Source organism: Notolepis coatsorum (genome assembly GCF_963971535.1).
Source record: "Notolepis coatsorum genome assembly, chromosome: 9".
NCBI lineage: Eukaryota > Metazoa > Chordata > Actinopteri > Aulopiformes > Paralepididae > Notolepis > Notolepis coatsorum.
The window spans coordinates 149121714-149141235 of record NC_140173.1 but is presented as its reverse complement, the minus strand read 5'-3'; the positions used below and the strand labels follow the sequence as shown (position 1 = coordinate 149141235).

The window sequence follows — 19522 nt, the reverse complement described above, 5'->3', positions numbered from 1 at the left end:
GTAACATCTGTATGTCATGTATGTCATAAATGTCATGATATATATATCTGTATATCTGTATGTTGTGTACGTCATAAATGTCATTATGAATTGAAAATGGGGGACCCTGATGTAAACAAGACGAAAGTCTTTCTCTGGTCTGCATCCCCTTTTAACAGTTGTGTGTATTGAGCCGTATACTGTATATTGTACCCATTCTGCAATCTGTTAATAAAGTGTTCAACCAATCACAATCAATCAAACATGATACACTATACGTTTTACTGTGCCAATCAAAACAACTCAAACAGGCCTATCTGTCTAGAAGCAACCGTCTAGAATAGATAGAAGATGGATTTGGATTTTGACCTGGTCTGCATCCCCTTAACAATGGTGTGTATTGAGCCGTATACTGTATATTGTACCCATTCTGCAATCTGTTAATAACATTTTCAATTAATCAATCAAACCCCCCCCCCTCCTAGGAATCTCATCTCACTCTGTCTATCTGTATGTCATGTATGTCATATATGTTATGATGAATTGAAAATGGGGGACCCTGATGTAAACAAGACGAAAGTCTTTCTCTGGTCTGCATCCCCTTAACAATTGTATGTATTGAGCTGTACTGTACTGTACCCATTCTGCAATCTGTTAATAAACTTTTCAATCAATCAATCAAACTCTATTCTAGCAAAAAGCTCCGACGCCCCTTTTAAACTCCCCCACGCCCCTGTCAGGGCTCCGGCGAAACTATCTCTCTGCTGGTAGAGTTGGGGAGCGCGTCACTCTCCCTTCACCTGGCTCTGAGACAGACACCACCTCGGTCTCTCTCTCTCCAGAACACCGCGACAATGGGTTGGCAGAGCAGGCAAGGTTGCAGCAGGCTGCTCGTCTGTGTGGCCCTTATTATCACGGGACTCCTGGTGGTGTCGCCGCCGCCGGTACACGGCGTGGACCGGGGGGGACTGTTCCCGTTCGGACCGAGCGCCAGGGACGCGCTGCTGAGGCCAGGGAGCGACCAGACGCACAGACTGACTCTGGACCAGCCAGTCCTGTTTTACGATGGCAACTTCAACACCATCTATGTAAGTTCATCATCATCACCCCAAAACTATACCTATAAACCTACTGTGTAGCCTCTATTAAAGCTGGTGTGTAGATCTATGTCCAATGTGCGCAATTGCGCGCATATAATATATAGGATCATGAGACGTACCCTAATAAACGCAAGGGGGCTGTTTCTCTTTTTATTTTATTTTTAATTATTTTTTTTATAAATGTTCGCTCGTTTTGAAATGAAATTTCGCAATTGCAAAAAAAGAACGCACCCATGGGAGTTCTTGTACTTTCGGGTAATTGGCGAGACTGGATGTTTATCTATTGGTCCCATGGGCTTTTTGTGGAATGCATGCCTGGCCACTGAGATTCCCCCCGGGGTGGGGGTGTGTGGGGGGGGGGGGGGGGGTAGGGGTTATCATTTTACTATTGACCAAGGGCCAACGTACTGAGGGGACCTTGTTTTGCAAACCACCCCCAACTATCCACACTCATGGATTGGATTCTGACCCAAATACTACTATACCCATGTGTGGAGTGTGACCACTTTCACGCCAACATGTGTTACTGTTATGTTGCCTCAGGACAGCAGGACAGGGTTCCAAGTGTCTACTGTGTGCGTAGCCTATACTTTGACCTTAGCATAGCTTAGCTTTGTGATTTCCATCAATACTTTGTCTTAACCCTTATGTGGTGTTAGGGTCTACTTTCCAGCGACCCGTTTCAAGGTTATAAAATATGTAATAACTACCATGTAGTTGATTTTATTAGAACAAGGCTTTATGATATCCTCCACATAAGCACAGCAAAACTATGTTTCACCATTTTGAAAATTCTGAAGGTATCTGCAGAAAAAAAGGTATACGACTGTGGTGTTAGGGTCATTCTTGACCCGGCAAGGTGAAACTATACTATAAAAATACTAAATATAAATAAATAAAATAATAATAAATATACTAAACTTTCTAATATTGTTCTATTATAGTCAGAAAACATTATTATCTATGCGTTTCCACATTTAGTATATTATGATTGAACAACCTCATTTTCATCTTAAAAATAAGGGACATGATGTGTCTGTCTCGGGGGCCATAAAATCAAATTACAATGGGATTATATGGTTATGAATGCATATAATGTTAGTTAGGATGTAGTATTAACTATATTGAGTGATACTCCTTTCTTTTTAGTGGTCAGGAGAACTGAGTTAGACCGCGGGTCAACATTGACCCGCTAACAACGGTCAGTGGTGCGGCTGGTGCCAATTCCTAACACAACATGAGGGAGGACAGCATATGCTCATAATGAAAAGGGAAAGAAATGGAGATCAATTGAGTTAGCTGTGAGTTTTCAGAGGATGATGTTTTTGTCCTGAGTGAAGATGTAGTGACTAACTTAGATACCACAGTCTGGTAGTGGTATAGCCATAACAATCCGGCTGTGTTTTCCCAGATTAGTGATGGTTCGCCACAATATCAGAAAGGCTCAGCAGAGATATGTTATTATTATTATGTCCCAATTGAAGAGGCTATACGAAATACGTTCATAATATTTCTCGTCTTGCAACACAGCCCTCTCTCTCTCTCCGCGCTGGTTCACTCTGTGTCTCTCGCCTGCCTTACTTACTTACTTGATGACCCCCCCCCCCCCGTTAACAACTGAAGAATGTGTGCTGGGGAAACAACGTTGTTGCAATAAATAATAGAATTATTCCACCCACTTTAACGCGCCTAAACGGAGATCTTGAGCGCGCCTGGGTGCAGTTACTGTACAGTGCTTAAGTGACTTTGTTTACAGAGCAATCGCAACACACTTGGCTCAAAGAAGCTACACTATTGTGTTGTGCAGACAAATGGCTCTTTATCCTGTGTGTGCGATTCTCCCTTTCAAAACAGAATCGCTGTATCCTTGTGTTCTTCTAATTGTGGATATGCTGGCAGAATGTGTAGTAATTCCGCACAAAAAAAGTATTTCCTTTGAAACCCATGGAACTCAACACTTACTGTACCCTGAAGGGTTTCCTGTATGTTATGAGTGAAGATGCCAGTGTTATTGTATTGTGTTATTGTCCTGACATGACATAAGCCATTCAGTGGATGATGCCTTTTATCAAAGTGTCTCAACCTGCCATCAGTGCATACATTTATCCATGCACTCTTCCACTAATGAATCTTCCTTGCCTATACTACTTCCTACTATACTAATAATATTAGTATAGTAGGAAGTATAGGCAAGGAAGATTCATATTATTCATATGTCTCTATGCACTCAACACTGCAGCACCCACGTTTCAACACTGTTTGATGAACATTGTTACTCAGCTGATAGAGTTGTGCCCTTCCTGATGACTTGTCGTACAGAACTTGTAAGTGGCTTTGGATAAAAGAGTTCAGCTAAATGACTAAATGTAAATGTAAAATGTAATGTATGTTATGTATTGCATATATTTAGCATTTCGTTTTTTATTTATTCCAGATTATATATTAGATTAGATTTAGATGATTGGATTATTAGATTGTAACTATTTATTGTCGGGGAAATATAACTGAGAGGGCATTCATACCCTCATCTCGCACCTTGTTACCCATATGCACATGTCCAGAGTTAATTATATTGATTTGTTATATTGTTTTGTTTACACTGCTTTTTTACTGTCTGTACCCCCCCTCCCCCAACCACATGCTGCTATGATGCCTGAATTTCCCCAAGGGGATCAATAAAGGAATATCTTATCTTATCTTACATTTCTAGGAGGCCTATACTGTCGGCCGACCCGTACAGACTTTGATTTGATTTGATCTTTATTTATCTCGAACAACCATAAATATTTACATTTTACATTTACATTTAGTCATTTAGCTGACGCTTTTATCCAAAGCGACTTACAAGTTCTGTACAACAAGTCATCAGGAAGGGCACAACTCTATCAGCTGAGTAACAATGTTCATCAAAGTGTTGAGTGCTACAGTGTAGGTTAGTTTATTAGGACAAGTGCATGACAGTAAGGTTAGTTATGGTTAGATATCTTTAAAAAAATATATATATTTCAGATAATGGTTGAAGAAGTGCGTCTTTAGTCGACGGCGAAAGATTGGACGGGTTTCGGCTGTCCTAACTGGGGTGGGTAGTTCATTCCACCATTGTGGGGCAAGGACGGAGAATAGGTGGCTTCTCCTTGATGACCCTCCCGGAACTTGGATAGGAGTAGGTCTGAGGCGGCCAGAAGATGCAGAGCGTAAGGGTCTTGAGGGTGTGTAGTTGGAGACCATTGACCGGAGGTAGGCGGGAGCGGTTCCCTTTGCTGCACGGTATGCCAGGTCGAGGGCCTTGAAGCGGATACGTGCAGCAATGGGGAGCCAGTGCAGGTCCCTAAGAAGTGGGGTGACATGGGCCGACTTCGGTAGGTTTGAGATCAGGCGGGCCGCTGCGTTCTGAATGAGTTGAAGAGGCTTGGTGGCAGTGGCCGGGAGGCCAGCGAGCAGTGCGTTTCAGTAGTCGAGGCGGGAGATGACTGTTGATTGGACAAGGAGTTGGGTGGCTTCTTTTGTCAGGAAGGGGTGGATCCTTCTGACATTGCTCAGGAGGAATCTGCAGGTTCTGGTTGCCGCTGCGATGTGAGCAGAGAAGTTCAACTGGTCGTCGAGGACAACACCAAGGCTCTTGGCGGTCGGCGACGCGGTCACAGCTGCATTCTCGACTGTGATGGAAAGGTCGGTCAAGGGGGAGGATTTGGCCGGCAGGTGGAGCAATTCTGTTTTTGCTTAGGTTCAGTTTGAGGTGGTTGGTCGACATCCAGGCGGAGATGTCAGACAGACAAACTCTCTGCTCAGAGACGTGGATATCTGAGGGAGGTAAGGAGAAGAAGAGTTGAGTATCGTCGGCATAACAATGATACGAGAAGCCATGAGACGTGATAATGTTACCCGGTGAGTTAGTGTAGAGGGAGAAGAGAAGGGGTCCTATGACCGAGCCCTGGGGGACACCCGTCTGCAGGGGGGCGAGTGTCCGACAGGGTCCCTCTCCATGACACTTGGTAGGAGCGGTCACTCAGCCGCGCCGTACAGACATGTATGCTGTCACTCGGCCGCCCCGTACAGACATGTACGCGGCTGGAGTCGGTCCCTTGGGCGCCGCGTCTATGGCCGCGCCCACCGCTACTAACTAGTTCCTGGCAGTGGTGGAAGAAGTACACAGTTCCTTTACTTAAAGGAAAACTCCCAACATTTTGGGAAATTAGCTTACCGTCTTCTCCAGAGAGAGACAAGAAGATAGATACCAGTTTCCTCTCCTCTGTGCGTTCAGTAGAAAGCTATCTGGCTGCATGTTAGCCTAGCTTAGCACAATGAATGGAAGCGGACATGACCGGGTAGCCTAGCCATTGTCCAACTAACACCTCTCCCGAAGGCTACCCGGTCATGTCCGCTTCCATTCATTGTGCTAAGCTATAGGCTAACGTGCAGCCAGATAGCTTTCTACTTCTACTTCTTTCTACTTCAGTTGTTACTGAAGTGGCGTCATAATGTCGTCAAAACTAAGCAAATCACACCGAAACTATCCGGATGGATAGATATTACTCTGAGTAAGGGGGGGGGGGGGAGATATGTTTTTTAGGATTGTTTGGGTGAACGGCCCCTTTAACAAGTTAGTATTATGGGTTTTGCAGAAATAGTGTGCATCTCGTGCAGATGTAACAGTGGGCACTAGGTAGAAGCTGGAGATGGGCACGAGTGATGTTTTCCCAGATCGAGGACTCGCATTAACCCTTTCACTACCACACTACAGAAGGTTAGCCTTCCTTTGTCGTGTGGCAGTGTAAGGGTTAACCTTCTGTATTGTCGCAGTGGAAGGGTTAACCCTTTGGCAGAGTGGCAGTGAAAGGGTTACGTGGAGGGTATTTAACTCAGGAGTGAGTTTACACCGAGGGGAGGGTATTTAACTCAGGAGTGAGTTTACACCGAGGGGAGGGGGTATTTAACTCAGGAGTGAGTTTACACCAAGGGGGAGGGTATTTAACTCAGGAGTGAGTTTACACCAAGGGGGGGTATTTAACTCAGGAGTGAGTTTACACAGAGGGGAGGGTATTTAACTCAGGAGTGAGTTTACACAGAGGGGAGGGTATTTAACTCAGGAGTGAGTTTACACCGAGGGGAGGGTATTTAACTCAGGAGTGAGTTTACACCAAGGGGAGGGTATTTAACTCAGGAGTGAGTTTACACCGAGGGGGGGGTATTTAACTCAGGAGTGAGTTTACACCGAGGGGAGGGTATTTAACTCAGGAGTGAGTTTTAGAGTTTACAAACTCTAAACCTCAGCTACTATCAGTGAGCGCATTTACATACACAACAATATGCTGTTATTATCCGAGGATACACACGTTCTGTTTTGAGGTGTTATTATTCGAGGATACACACGTTCTGTTTTGAGGTGTTATTATTCGAGGATACACACGTTCTGTTTTGAGGTGTTATTATTCGAGGACACACACGTTCTGTTTTGAGGTGTTATTATTCGAGGATACACACGTTCTGTTTTGAGGTGTTATTATTCGAGGACACACACGTTCTGTTTTGAGGTGTTATTATTCGAGGATACACACGTTCTGTTTTGAGGTGTTATTATTCGAGGATACACACGTTCTGTTTTGAGGTGTTATTATTCGAGGATACACACGTTCTGTTTTTGAGGTGGATGCGCATGTAAACACCGTATCCCATTTGCAATAATTAGGATAAGTTCTTTTATCCCAGTTGTGAGAAACCTGAATGAGATTGCTGCGCTTTATTAATATTAACCAGGACACTATAGGCCTGTATAAACTCAGCTTCCATGGTAATATTCAGAATATTCTCTCTATATCTACCAGGAATATTGTAAGGGTGATATGAAGCATTTAACCTTCCCTACCCATAACCACCCTCCTCCAACCTATCACCCCCCTTTTCCCCTGCCCTACCTTCTCTCCTCTCCTGCCCCTCCTCCCCCCCCCCCTCGGTTTCCCTTACTCCCCTCCCGACTGCCTCCCTCCCCTACTGGCTCCTGTACTTGTCTGTTACTCGTAGCTCTATGTTCTTGCGCATTCATATTGTTCCTTGTTTCCCTGTGGTTCTATGTTTCTTTGTTTTTCTTTTGCCTATTCTCAGAGACTTCGGCTCATTGAGAAGCGCTATATAAAATAAATGAATTATTATTATTATGATGAAGATGCACGTAAAACAGGTTATCCCGAATAAGACCTTAAAACGTGATACGAGCTATTACCCAGATTGCTGTGTGCGGCGGGTAAACAAAAAGAACTGTCGAGTCAGGACACCGTTCTGCTTTAATAATCAGCCTCGTAGCTGAAAGTTACCAATTAATCTCTTATTATGACAGCAGGCAGACTGGGAGTTTCTTTTTTTCTTCTTTTTTTGTGAAGTCACGGACGACCAATTAGTCGTACATCACTCGCCACGATCGCATATTTCCCCGCCGCGGTCGAGAGAGCGGCCTGCAGAATTCCTTCCTGCAGACTCACCAGCCTGCCCTGAACTGTCTGTGCCCTCTGGGGGGAACCGTCCTGTCTCTGGAGCGAGCGAGCGAGCGAGCCACAAGACACCAGTCACGTCTGCAGGGAGGAAGAGGAAAATAAAAACACACACCGGCTATAATAGTAATTAGGGATGCACCGATCCGACTTTTTCAGTCCCGATACGGATACCTGGGCTTTGGGTATCGGCCGATACAGAGTACCGATCCGATACCCATTGTTCAATTAATCAATTCCATACATAGTACTGATACACTCTTCAGTGTGTGGAAGAGACTGGGATCGTTCTTTTGTGCAAGGCAACATCAGGCTTGACTTAAAAAAACATTACTTTCCTAACTTAGTGAAATAAAATGTAACAAATTAACACATAGATATAAATGTACTGAATTGTTATTTATTATTAAAATGAAATAAGAAAAATCCATAAAAAAGTCTTTAAAAAAAATATATATTTAAAATGGTCTCCGATACCCGATCTAGCTATTTTAGTCATATCGGGGCCGATATCCGATATCAATATCGGATCGGTGCATCCCTAATAGTAATCACTCGAAAAGGCCTTTTGGATTTCAATGTCTGCTCCGGAAAATTAATGTGATCGTTGTATTCTGGAAGTGCTGTGTGTTCGCTCAGTGGCAGGATCCTGCTGCTGCCCAGTGGTTAGTACCTGTATTACATGTCTGGAGGTCACTAGGCCTGTCCCCGACTGTAAAGGCCATATGAGTGTTTTGGTTATTATTATTATTATTATTATTATTATTATTATTATTATTATTATTATTATTATTATTATTATTATTATTATTATTATTATTATTATTATTATTATTATTATTATTATTATTATTATTATTATTATTATTATTATTATTATTATTATTATTATTTCAAATAGAAGGATATGATTTATGGGAATGTTATGATTTATCTGTGTACGAGCCAAAGCTATATATATTTCGGTTATTGTATTACATGAATGTTTAATATTGATCGGATTTAGATAAAGTCATTGAACCGTCGTATTTGTCATAATAGGGCATTCTGGAACCTAGAACCTTCTAGAGCGTTGTGGTGATGTCATAATAGATTTTCTAGAACATGGAACATTCTAGAACCACAGTATGACATCATGATAGAACGTTCTGGAACATTTGTGATGTCACTGTATGATGTCATAACCGAACCTTCTAGAACAGTTGGGTCTCTATATATAGCCACGATTTTCTCTGGGTCAGTTGCATCTTCGACCAGACTGGACGGGACCGAAAGGATGGACTCAACAACGAAGGAAGGAACACTACGAAGGAATTTTCCTGTGTGGAGTCGGCGGTGAATTTGGAGACTGGGAAAACTGCTGCCTACACTGCTGCCACCTGTCGTCACAGAGGGGAATTGCAGCCATTTTGTATAAATAAAAAAAACTGGAAAATACGGGGAAATATTTTAACGGGAGGACGGCGGGAGAGAAGCAACAACAACATGGCTTTCCTAGAGAAGTTGGTTATATTGACGTTCCTTCTTTGTTCCCTGAGCTGGAATGTGTGGGCCAAGGTGCAGGTCACCATGGAGGAAAGTGTGGAGACACTGCTGGGAGAACCAGTAGAGATCCTCTGTCAGTATGAGTTCACCCCCCAGACACCCAGCTCCTTCTGGATACAGTGGTTCATGAGACCTCCTTCTAGCCACTCACGGATACGGATCTACTACAGTGACAAAAACCTGCAGATGGTGGACGTGGAGACGGACTACAGCGGACGCATCATGGTGACACCAGCCGACCAGGGAACGCTACTGACCATCCAGGACGTCCAGCTGGCGGACGAGAGAGAGTTCTTCTGTCAGGTCAACAGCCTGGCCGCTGGCAATGAAGAGGGCAAGACTCACCTGAAGGTGTTTGGTCCCCCAGAGGGACCCGTGATCGAGGGCGTCTTAACTGGAATCTCTGTGACCAATGAGGTGCCGTCAAAGGTTGCGTCATGTGAGGCGCGGAATGGGTTCCACAAACCCAACATCACCTGGTACAGAGATGACCTTCCCCTGCTGCCTAAACAAGGATCTGTGAACGTGGTGACCGTGGTGAGCCAGTCCAGTGGCTTGTACACGGTGGAGAGCGAGCTGCAGTACAAGGTGACCAGGGAGGACGTGGACGCCCACTTCACCTGCGAGGTCAGCTACTACGTCCCCAGGACCACAGCCAGGACAGCCAGGTCCAACGTGATTAACATCACCGTTCACTACCCTACAACCGTGTTGAAGCTCTGGAAGGAGTCCCCCCAGGGCCTGGTCAAAGAGGGGGACACCGTGGACCTTCGTTGCCAGGGAGACGGCAACCCGCCCCCACCACTCATTTTCAGTTTCACCAGAGAACAAGAGCCCGATCTGCAATTTGATGAAGGCGAGGACGTTCTGGTTCTGACCGGAGTGAGCCGCAGCAACAGCGGGCTCTACCAGTGTCGCTCTCTAGACACAGAGGTCACCGCAGAGATGCAGCTCACCGTGCACTACCTGGACCCAGCTGCTGTGGTGCCTAAGGACTCAGAGATCATGTTCAAAGGAGAGAGTCTGACTCTCACCTGCAACGCCCTGTCCTCCTTGGAGTCCTCCACAGTCTGGTCCAAGGACGGGGAACAGGTGGGCCAAGGCCACATGCTGTTCCTGCAAGATGCCACATACGACACGTCGGGGGAGTATGTGTGTGAGATCACGGTTCCCTCGCTGCCGACCCTGCGCACCACTGGCTCTGTACACATCATCGTTCAGGGTGCTCCGCAGCTGAAGGACGAGGAGAGGGAGGTGGAGCTGGAAGAGGCAGCAGGGAAGCTGGTCAACCTGAGCTGTGAGGCCCACGGCAACCCGCTGCCCACCATCTCCTGGAGTGTCGCTGGTAGTCAGTGTTATGTTGGCTGGCACGAGGTGCTGAGCAGGGCCAATGAGCACACGGCTAAAAGCGTGGTGTCAGTCAAAGTTACCTCGGATGTCAGCGCCCTCTGCAACGCTTCCAACGACATGGGGTCAGAGGTCAAGGCTTTCAACATCAAAGCCATTGCCATGCAGGTCACTTCAACCGCTCACTCGCCAGCGGAGGGCAGCGGGGTCATCATTATGGTGATCATCCTCTACATCCTGCTGATAGCCATCCTAGGCAGTGTGCTATACTTCCTCCATAAGAAGGGCAAGATCCCCTGTGGACGGTCAGGAAAACAGGAGATGCTGATCTTAACTCAGAGGTCATTTGACCCCAACCCTGATCCTGAAAACGCAGTAGAACCTGGAGACCTCGTCTTCATCAAAGCTTTCGAAAGGAAGTCGTTGGCCGAAGTCCGTTGGAAAGGTCCCTACCAGGTCTTGCTAACCACCCCCACTTCCATCCGAGTCCAGGAGAGATCAACGTGGGTCCACCTCTCACACGTCCGCCGGTGGAAAGGCTCAAGAAACCCTGACGAACCCGCACCGGGGCTGGCAACCACCAAATCACCACTCCGGCTCCATGAAGATCTACCAACCCCTCTACAAGGGGACACAGTCCCAACCCTCTATCTCACACGGGCTATGGGGGAAAGAGGGGCGATCAACAAGGGCACGGGTATGGTCCAAACCACTGACTAAGCCACTATGTGTGACTATGGCCGTCATCTTCCTGGCAGCAATCCCCCTAACCCTCGCAAAACTTGACGAACTAGAACTGCTTTCCCAACATTACCCTGACCTTACCCTAAGCAAACCTACCTTCGACGGTGATGATAAGACAAACGCCCATAATAATGAACCATGACCTCGAGATCCAGACACCACAACCACGTGACCAAGAATATAAGAGTCCAGAAACTGAAGAACCAACCCTTTACATATCCAATAGGGTGCTAACTCGGCTCATCCTAGCCATTACAGGGGCAGTGCTGACTACAGGCCTCTTCTACCACTTCCTTATCATGCCCCCAGTCTGTAACCGTGCGGGTCCCTACCTGCCCCAAAGTAACCACGAAAACCCATTGACATTGAAAAGCGTGGCAGTGCTTTCTCTGTGTTGTGCTCTCCTTCCAGCCACTCAGGCACTACACACTGTCACCTGTAGGGAGAAGGAACAATGTGCTTTCAATCTAGATGGGGTATGGTACTCATATTACGGGCCAGCCTACCCTGTTTATATGTGTGCAGGACAATGCAAACACAACTGTGATATGTTTTTCCGGAGGGGGAGGGTACAGCTGGCCATTGTATGAGGCATTCCCGGGGGAATGTGGAGAGGACCAAAAGAGAGTAAAAAAAAAAGTATTTTTGGACAGCCCACACGCTAACTTTGGAAAACGCGTCACCCTTTTTCGCAAACCTAGCGTTTTTGGCGTAACCATAGAGGAGGTGTCCCTTCATGACACAGGCATTTATTGGGCAGGGGTAACCAAAGCTGGAATCGACTTGTGTGTCCGTTTTCGAATAGATGTTCTCCCTAGATCAAATTCTAATCTCACCATAACAGAACGGGCCTCACAAACTGAGGAAGACGTTCTGACCGAGTGGTTAGACTCCAATTGGAACCGTCTCCAGAAGGCAGTCGGTTGGATTCTGGAGCTTAGAAGCACTCTGCGGATGCTGTACCGCAAGAGACAGAAGCTGAATGCTTCGCTTACACAGTCTGGGGTACCGACACAGATGGAGATCTTCAAGGCAAGCCTGGGGAAGACCAACCTCACTGTGGGGAATATAAAAGAAGCAGAGCTCGAGATCTTCGTGAAGAAGAAGCTGCATGAGGCGGTGGTAAAGACCGCCCTCCTACGGTGGGCCATGTACTAGTGACCTCTGGCACCGAGTTTGGTTGGGCTCCTTGGTTTTTAGTAGTTGGTGGGTGTATCGTAAAAGAAAGAGAAGACAACATGAGTGGTGTTTGATTCACCCCACCTTTCCAAGACACCACCATGGCAAACTCTGGAGTGAAGTGGATTGTGGATCGACTTGAAGATTTTGTTATTTTGTGACAAGGAATGTCCAGAAGACGGAAATATGGACTTTTGAAGAAGAATGGCCAGCTATAATGAACCCTCACCTGACCAGGTTATTTGTTTAGTAATTGTGTAGACACAATTAGGGGCCGGTGTAAAGGCCATATGAGTGTTTTGGTTATTATTATTATTATTATTATTATTATTATTATTATTATTATTATTATTATTATTATTATTATTATTATTATTATTATTATTATTATTATTATTATTATTATTATTATTATTATTATTATTATTATTATTATTTCAAATAGAAGGATATGATTTATGGGAATGTTATGATTTATCTGTGTACGAGCCAAAGCTATATATATTTCGGTTATTGTATTACATGAATGTTTAATATTGATCGGATTTAAATAAAGTCATTGAACCGTCGTATTTGTCATAATAGGGCATTCTGTAACCTAGAACCTTCTAGAGCGTTGTGGTGATGTCATAATAGAATTTCTAGAACATAGAACATTCTAGAACCACAGTATGACATCATGATAGAACGTTCTGGAACATTCGTGATGTCACTGTATGATGTCATAACCCAACCTTCTAGAACAGTTGGGTCTCTATATATAGCCACGATTTTCTCTGGGTCAGTTGCATCTTCGACCAGACTGGACGGGACGCCTGTAGCTGTTCCGCAACCGTTCCTACTTCCGGGGTAGGCCTGATTGGCCCCGACAGGCACGTGACCCGCCGCGGCCACGCCCCGCGGCAGCCCCAGGAGCAAGCGCGCTACTGCTGGAGTTCGCTTCGCCTTTCACATCGCTGCCGTTGGCGAAAGCAGGATGAGAGCAGGATGAGAGGCGAGAGCGTAGATTTCGCTGTGTATCATTTAATCATTTAACATTTGAAAGGCATACATTGTTGTCATACAGAAGTACAGAAATATCCAAAATGCTTCTTACTGTTACACTGTTAGAGACTGTGCAGTGCACGGCTTTAGTCTCACTCGAGTGAGGAAGACCGCTGGTTCTCCAACATACAGCCCGCTGGTTCTCCAACATACAGCGGTGTGCTCTTCAGAATGTACCGGGAGAAACGTTTACTGTACCCCGCAGACATAATAAGACCGCTGGTTCTGGCACATACAGCCCGCTGGTTCTCCAACATACAGCGGTGTGCTCTTCAGAATGTACCGGGAGAAACGTTTACTGTACCCCGCAGACATAATAAGCATATAAGCAGTGCTTACTAACGTTATTAGTTACGTTATTTCTGACCGAATTAGTCATTCATTTGTCTGCTTTCGCCAACGGCAGCGATGTGAAAGGCGAAGCGAACTCCAGCAGTAGCGCGCTTGCTCTTGGAGCTGCCGCGGGGCGTGGCCGCGGCGGGTCACGTGCCTGTCGGGGCCAATCAGGCCTACCCCGGAAGTAGGAACGGTTGCGGAACAGCTACAGGCGGACGGGACCGAAAGGATGGACTCAACAACGAAGGAAGGAACACTACGAAGGAATTTTCCTGTGTGGAGTCGGCGGTGAATTTGGAGACTGGGAAAATACAGTTTTCTTATGTGCATGAGTGACAAGAATATTTAGGAAAGTAGATTTAGGACCACTTCTGTAAAGAAAGACTTTGCAAATAAACCATTTGAATATCTTTACTATACACGGAGCGGCTGTGGGCATTGCTTTTCTTTATCAACGGACGTACTACTCACAAGTAAGTAATTTGACCAGTGGAGTGGAGCCCCGGCCCGCACACCGACTAAGGATTTAAAAAAATTAATTTGATCCACTTTTTCTCCTTATTTTTAAATTTTCCTCCCATCCCAATTTCGTGTTGCCAATTCTCCCCTTCAATTCTCCCCCCCCCCTGTCTTGAACGTTGCTAGACTATGCCTCCCACTGGTCGGCTGTAGTGAGGATAGAAGCCTTGCATCATGTGTACACGAGGAGGCAGCCTGTCGCATCTTTTCACCAGACAGCGCAGACTCTCAGTGGCGAGGAGTAACGCGTGGGAGGCTCACACTGCCCCCGATACTTCCTGTCTCTGCTGTACAGGCGTCACCAAACCGACCTGTAGGAGTCGCTGTCCACAACGTCCAATCCCCACCCATCGACTTTCCACCCGCTACCTCTGCCAATTGAGATAGTATGACGACTGGCCCAAGCCGCAGGCAATGCTGACTCCGGGAGTCGAGACCGCAGCCTCTTGCATTGGTGACGAGCGCAATCTCCACTACGCCACCCAGTCGCCCCCTCCCGACTAAGGATTTGTATAGTCGACTTTGATTGGCAGAAATTAGCCTCTCTGGTATGTGCGCCATTAGCGTTAGCCACGCTTCTAGGCCTCTTTGCTTTTGGAAAGAATGATATAAAAAAAAAAGTAAAAAATTATTATCTTTTTTGTTTGTTTTAAGAGGTTGGCAGTCGACTACGGCTCCTTTCGATCGATTAGTCGTCTATTTGACTAATCGGGGTCAGCCCTAGAGGTTACATACAGAACAGTGTTTTCCCTAAATTCATTCTTGCCCTGTTGGAACCCCCTCTCCACACACACACACACACACACACACACACACACATTTGAAATGTTTATTTATGTCCACATGAACAGAAGTACAAGGACGCCTCATTCAAGTTTCAAGTTTCTTTAATAGTTGTCATACAGAAGTACAGAATACTTTTATACAAAATGCTTCTTACTGTTACGCTCCAGAGACTGTGCAAGACAAGATAAGTATGAAATAAAATAACATAGTATAGCATGTAAATTAGAAGTAAAAAAAAAATGAGGTCACAGTGTTCAGTTTAGACATATGTACAATGTTCGATGCAGAATAGACGTAACTGAGTTACCATATAATATACAATACTGTGCAGTGTACTAATATACAATACTATATAGTGCAAAGCAGAAATGGGATGAGGTGCAATTTAGGTACAATTTACAGTAGGTGTACGAGTTGTAGTGCAAATCCTTTATCAATAAATATAAAGTGTGTTTGTGTGATCTAAAGTGTGGAGAGTGGGTGCTGCAGTGTGTTTGTTTGTTTAAGTGAGTGTGTGCGTGTGGGTGTGTGTGCTGTGTGCATTTGATGGTTGTTGCATAGTGTTTATTGTTCGTTTAGCAGCCTGATGGCCTGGGGACAATACAAATGTCCATACAAAGGACATAAACACTGCCAGTGCAGTCAGAAAGTATGAAAGAACAGCCAGTTACAAAGTGCATGGACGGCAGAACGCTGTTACATACAGTATGGCTGAACTAGTTGTCGGACACATCGGACACGAATCATGGGTAAAGGAAACAACGCCTCCTCCAAATTGAGCGGCTGCCTATAATAGCTGATACTGAGCAGTAGGCCTACCTTGCTAACTGCTTGGCCTTCCTTTTGGCACATGCCCTAGGGGGCTGCCAAAGATAAAAAAAAAACTAGAAGTTTACATCTGTAGCCTAGCTGTGACACACACACACACACACACACACACACACACACACACACACACACACACACACACACACACACACACACACACACACACACACACACACACACACACACACACACACACACACTGAAAAGTCATCATCTGCTGGGCTTATTACTCACCCAAAACCAACAGAGGGCAAGTACAGCAAGTTCAAGTTTCAAGTTTTATTTGTCACATATAAGGTACATGTACTACATTACAGTGAAATGCTTGGTTCTGTATGACCCTCCTGAGATTGTGCTTCATACAGTAAAAGAGTAAAAGACCAAACACTATACAAAATATACAATATACAAAACTAAAATGTACAAAATGTACAAAATGCAATGCAAACTGAGGTAGAAGAGGTGGTGCAAATCCTTCAGGAGCATCCTGATGGCATGGGGATAGAAGCTCCTTCTGAGTCTCTCTGTGCCGGCCATTAGACTCCGGTAGCGCTCGCCTGACCGCAGCACCACAGCAGTGCAGTATTATTCATCCATACATCATGATGTAATTGTCCAAACAAAAAGCCATTCCTTAAACAACAATAACCACCGAAACCGGTCCCAAGAATAAGTCTGGGTAAGTAAACCCTGATTCCAGCGCCAAAAACCACCGCACCCACCGACCGCACAAACAACAGTCAGAGAGGAAACACTCCACAAACTCATTCCTCCTAAGATCTCTCGAAATAACCCCCGTCGTCATATCAGGGTCACTCGTCGTTTTCTCAGCTCAAACGGCCGCCTTTTGGCAGGAAGCTCCTCTAATGAAGATGGAATCTGTGGGATCTCTGGGGCTTGGCCACCGGTCAGGGGCGAGGACAGGAAGCGGCCGGACCCAGGAATAGTGCTCCCGTTTTTTCGATCCCGGTCCGGCAGGAAGCGGAGGAGACAGAGACGCTCGCGGAGTATGACTGCGCTCTAAAAAGAGATGCGTTGAAATTAGGGATGTCCGATATTATTGGCCGACCGATATTATCGGCCGATATCGGCAGTAAAATGTGATATCGGAAAATATCGGTATCGGTTTAAAAATAAATAAAAACAATAACAATATTTGTTATACAGTATATATATATCCAGTGACATTATTAGTTACCTGAAATTATTCCGTTTTTTGGATGGGGAAACCCTGCATATATCGGTATTGGTTGATATCGGTATCGGAAATTAAGAGTTGGACAATATCGGAATATCGGTATCAGTAAAAAAGCCAATATCGAGCATCCCTAGTTGAAATAGCCACAGGTTATGTTGTGCCCGAAACCACATGTACGAATGCTAAATATGTCTCGGCATACGGTGTAAGATAAGGTGAGATATTCCTTCCTTGATCCCCTTGGGGGGAATTCAGGCATCATAGCAGCATGGGGGAAGGGGGAGGGGAGCTACAGGTATGGGCAGGGTAATAGTCGAAAGATCTGAATATAAAAATATGAGGAAAGAAATAAACAGTGTAAACAAAGGTGCAGACGACGAGGGTCTGTACGCGGTTATCGGTTATATGATACGTTACAATAAATATAGCCAATGAACAATTTGAATCTGAATTCAAACCTTTATTTATTCTCGAAAAGGACAATTGAGGTCACCCTCGTTTTCAATGTCGTCGAGACTTACAGACATTTCAATGCATACATTTTTTTTATAATATAATAATAATAATAAATAATAACAACTCTATCTATATAGCACCTTTCACACATGGACTGCAGCTCAAAGTGCTCCACAGCAAATAGTATAAAATGAACATCAGCACACAGTTGACAGAATAAAAGCCATGCATAATAAAGTGCAGACATAAGAATAGGTATGAAAGACAATACAAGTAGTGCAACGTAGAACGTGCAGACATAAGAATAGGCATAAAATAAGTACAATAAGTACAGTGTTGCTCGAAGGCAAGGACTACAGGGGGGGTCAAGGACTACAGCCCCCTCAGCATCGACGGGGCACCGGTTGAGAGAGTCAACAGCTTTAAGTACCTCGGAGCCCACATATCCGAGGACTTGACATGGACCACACACATTGACAGTGTTGTGAAGAAGGCACGACAACGCCTCTACTTCCTCAGGCGCCTAAGGAAGTTCCAAGTCAGTCAGAAGATCCTTAAGAACTTCTACTCATGTACAATAGAGAGCATCTTGACCGGCAACATCACCTCCTGGTTTGGGAATAGCACTGCACAAGACCGAAGCAGACTACAAAGAGTGACACGTTCAGCCGAACGCACAATTGGAGGGGGGCTTCCCACCCTCCAGAACATTTACAACAAGCGTTGCAAGGGCAAGGCTAAGAGAATCATTAAAGACTCCAGTCACCCGAACAACTGCCTCTTTGAACTGCTGCGGTCAGGCAAGCGATACCGGAGTCTCAAGGCGAGCACAGAGAGACTCAGAAGAAGCTTCTATCCCCAGGCCATCAGGCTGCTAAACGAACAATGAACACTACACAACAACAACCACCAAACGCACATAGCACACACATCCACACGCACACACTCACTTTAAACAAACACACTGTAGCACCCACTCCACACACTTTATAGCACACCCACTTTAAACAAACACACTGTAGCACCCACTCCCCACACTTTATATTTATTGATGAAGGATTGCACTACAACTCGTACACCTTACTGTAAATTGTACCTCATCCCATTTCTGCTTTGCACTATTAGTACTGTACATTAGTGTACACTGCATAGTATTGTATATTATATGGTAACTCAGAACATTGTACATATGTCTATACCGAACACTGTGACCTCATTTTCTTCTTCTAAATTACATGCTATACTATGTTATTTGATACTATCTTGTCTAGCACAGTCTCTGGAGCGTAACAGTAAGAAGCATTTTGTATGAAAGTATTCTGTACTTCTGTATGACAACTATTTAAGAAACTTGAAACTTGAAACTTGAGGCATGTGAACCCCCCCCCCCCCCCCCCCCCCCCCGGAAACAGCAGTCCCCCAAACACTATGTATATGTATGTTTATCATGTGTAAAAAATGCACAACGTATGTTGCTATGAACATTATACAGTAAATGCCTGTTTTGCCTTATATAGCACATTTCTATGTGTTTGTTCAGGGACAACACCAACTGTTATTCCAACACGTCTCTTTTTATGAGTGTGCGTTTTCTTTGAGGGTAGCCGGCTCTTTTCTATTTTTTCTCTTCTGTTCTTACCAGCCTTACATGTGTTCCCCCACCCCACCCCACCCACCCAATGTCCAAACCCCCCAACCCCCACCCACACACCCAATGTCGTAACCCCCCACCCCCCACCCACCCACCCACCCACCCACCCACACACCCACCCAATGTTCCCAAACCCCCCCCCCCCCCCCCCACCCACCCACCCACCCAATGTACAGTTTCTTCCCCCCTTGAATGTATATACTTTCTTTTATGATCTCTGTCTCTTAAACAGTACTGTATATTTGTATATCTTGTATGTCATAAATGTCTGGATGTAACAGTACTGTCTATCTGTATGTCGTGTATGTCATAAATGTCACGATGAATT

At 45.2% G+C, this 19522-nt stretch overlaps 2 protein-coding genes across 3 annotated transcripts in view; both read left to right on the top strand.

Annotated features, from left to right (window-relative positions):
- The first annotated feature begins 748 nt into the window (after positions 1-748).
- Positions 749-19522, top strand: part of nid1a (nidogen 1a) — a 114713-nt gene continuing 95939 nt past the window's right edge. Inside the window, exon 1 of one of the 2 annotated variants that reach the window (XM_084322194.1) lies at positions 749-1067. In XM_084322194.1, the coding sequence (XP_084178320.1) occupies positions 834-1067 (234 nt within the window). In that variant the 5' untranslated portion in view covers positions 749-833. The remainder of the gene's footprint in view (positions 1068-19522) is intronic. The other variant, XM_084322195.1, reaches the window with a different exon arrangement.
- Positions 9047-12355, top strand: LOC311234118 (cell surface glycoprotein MUC18-like; the record flags this gene model as incomplete). Its single annotated transcript, XM_084321234.1, has 2 exons — positions 9047-11150; positions 12042-12355. 2 exons carry the CDS (start codon positions 9047-9049, stop codon positions 12353-12355), a joined length of 2418 nt encoding a protein of 805 aa, XP_084177360.1.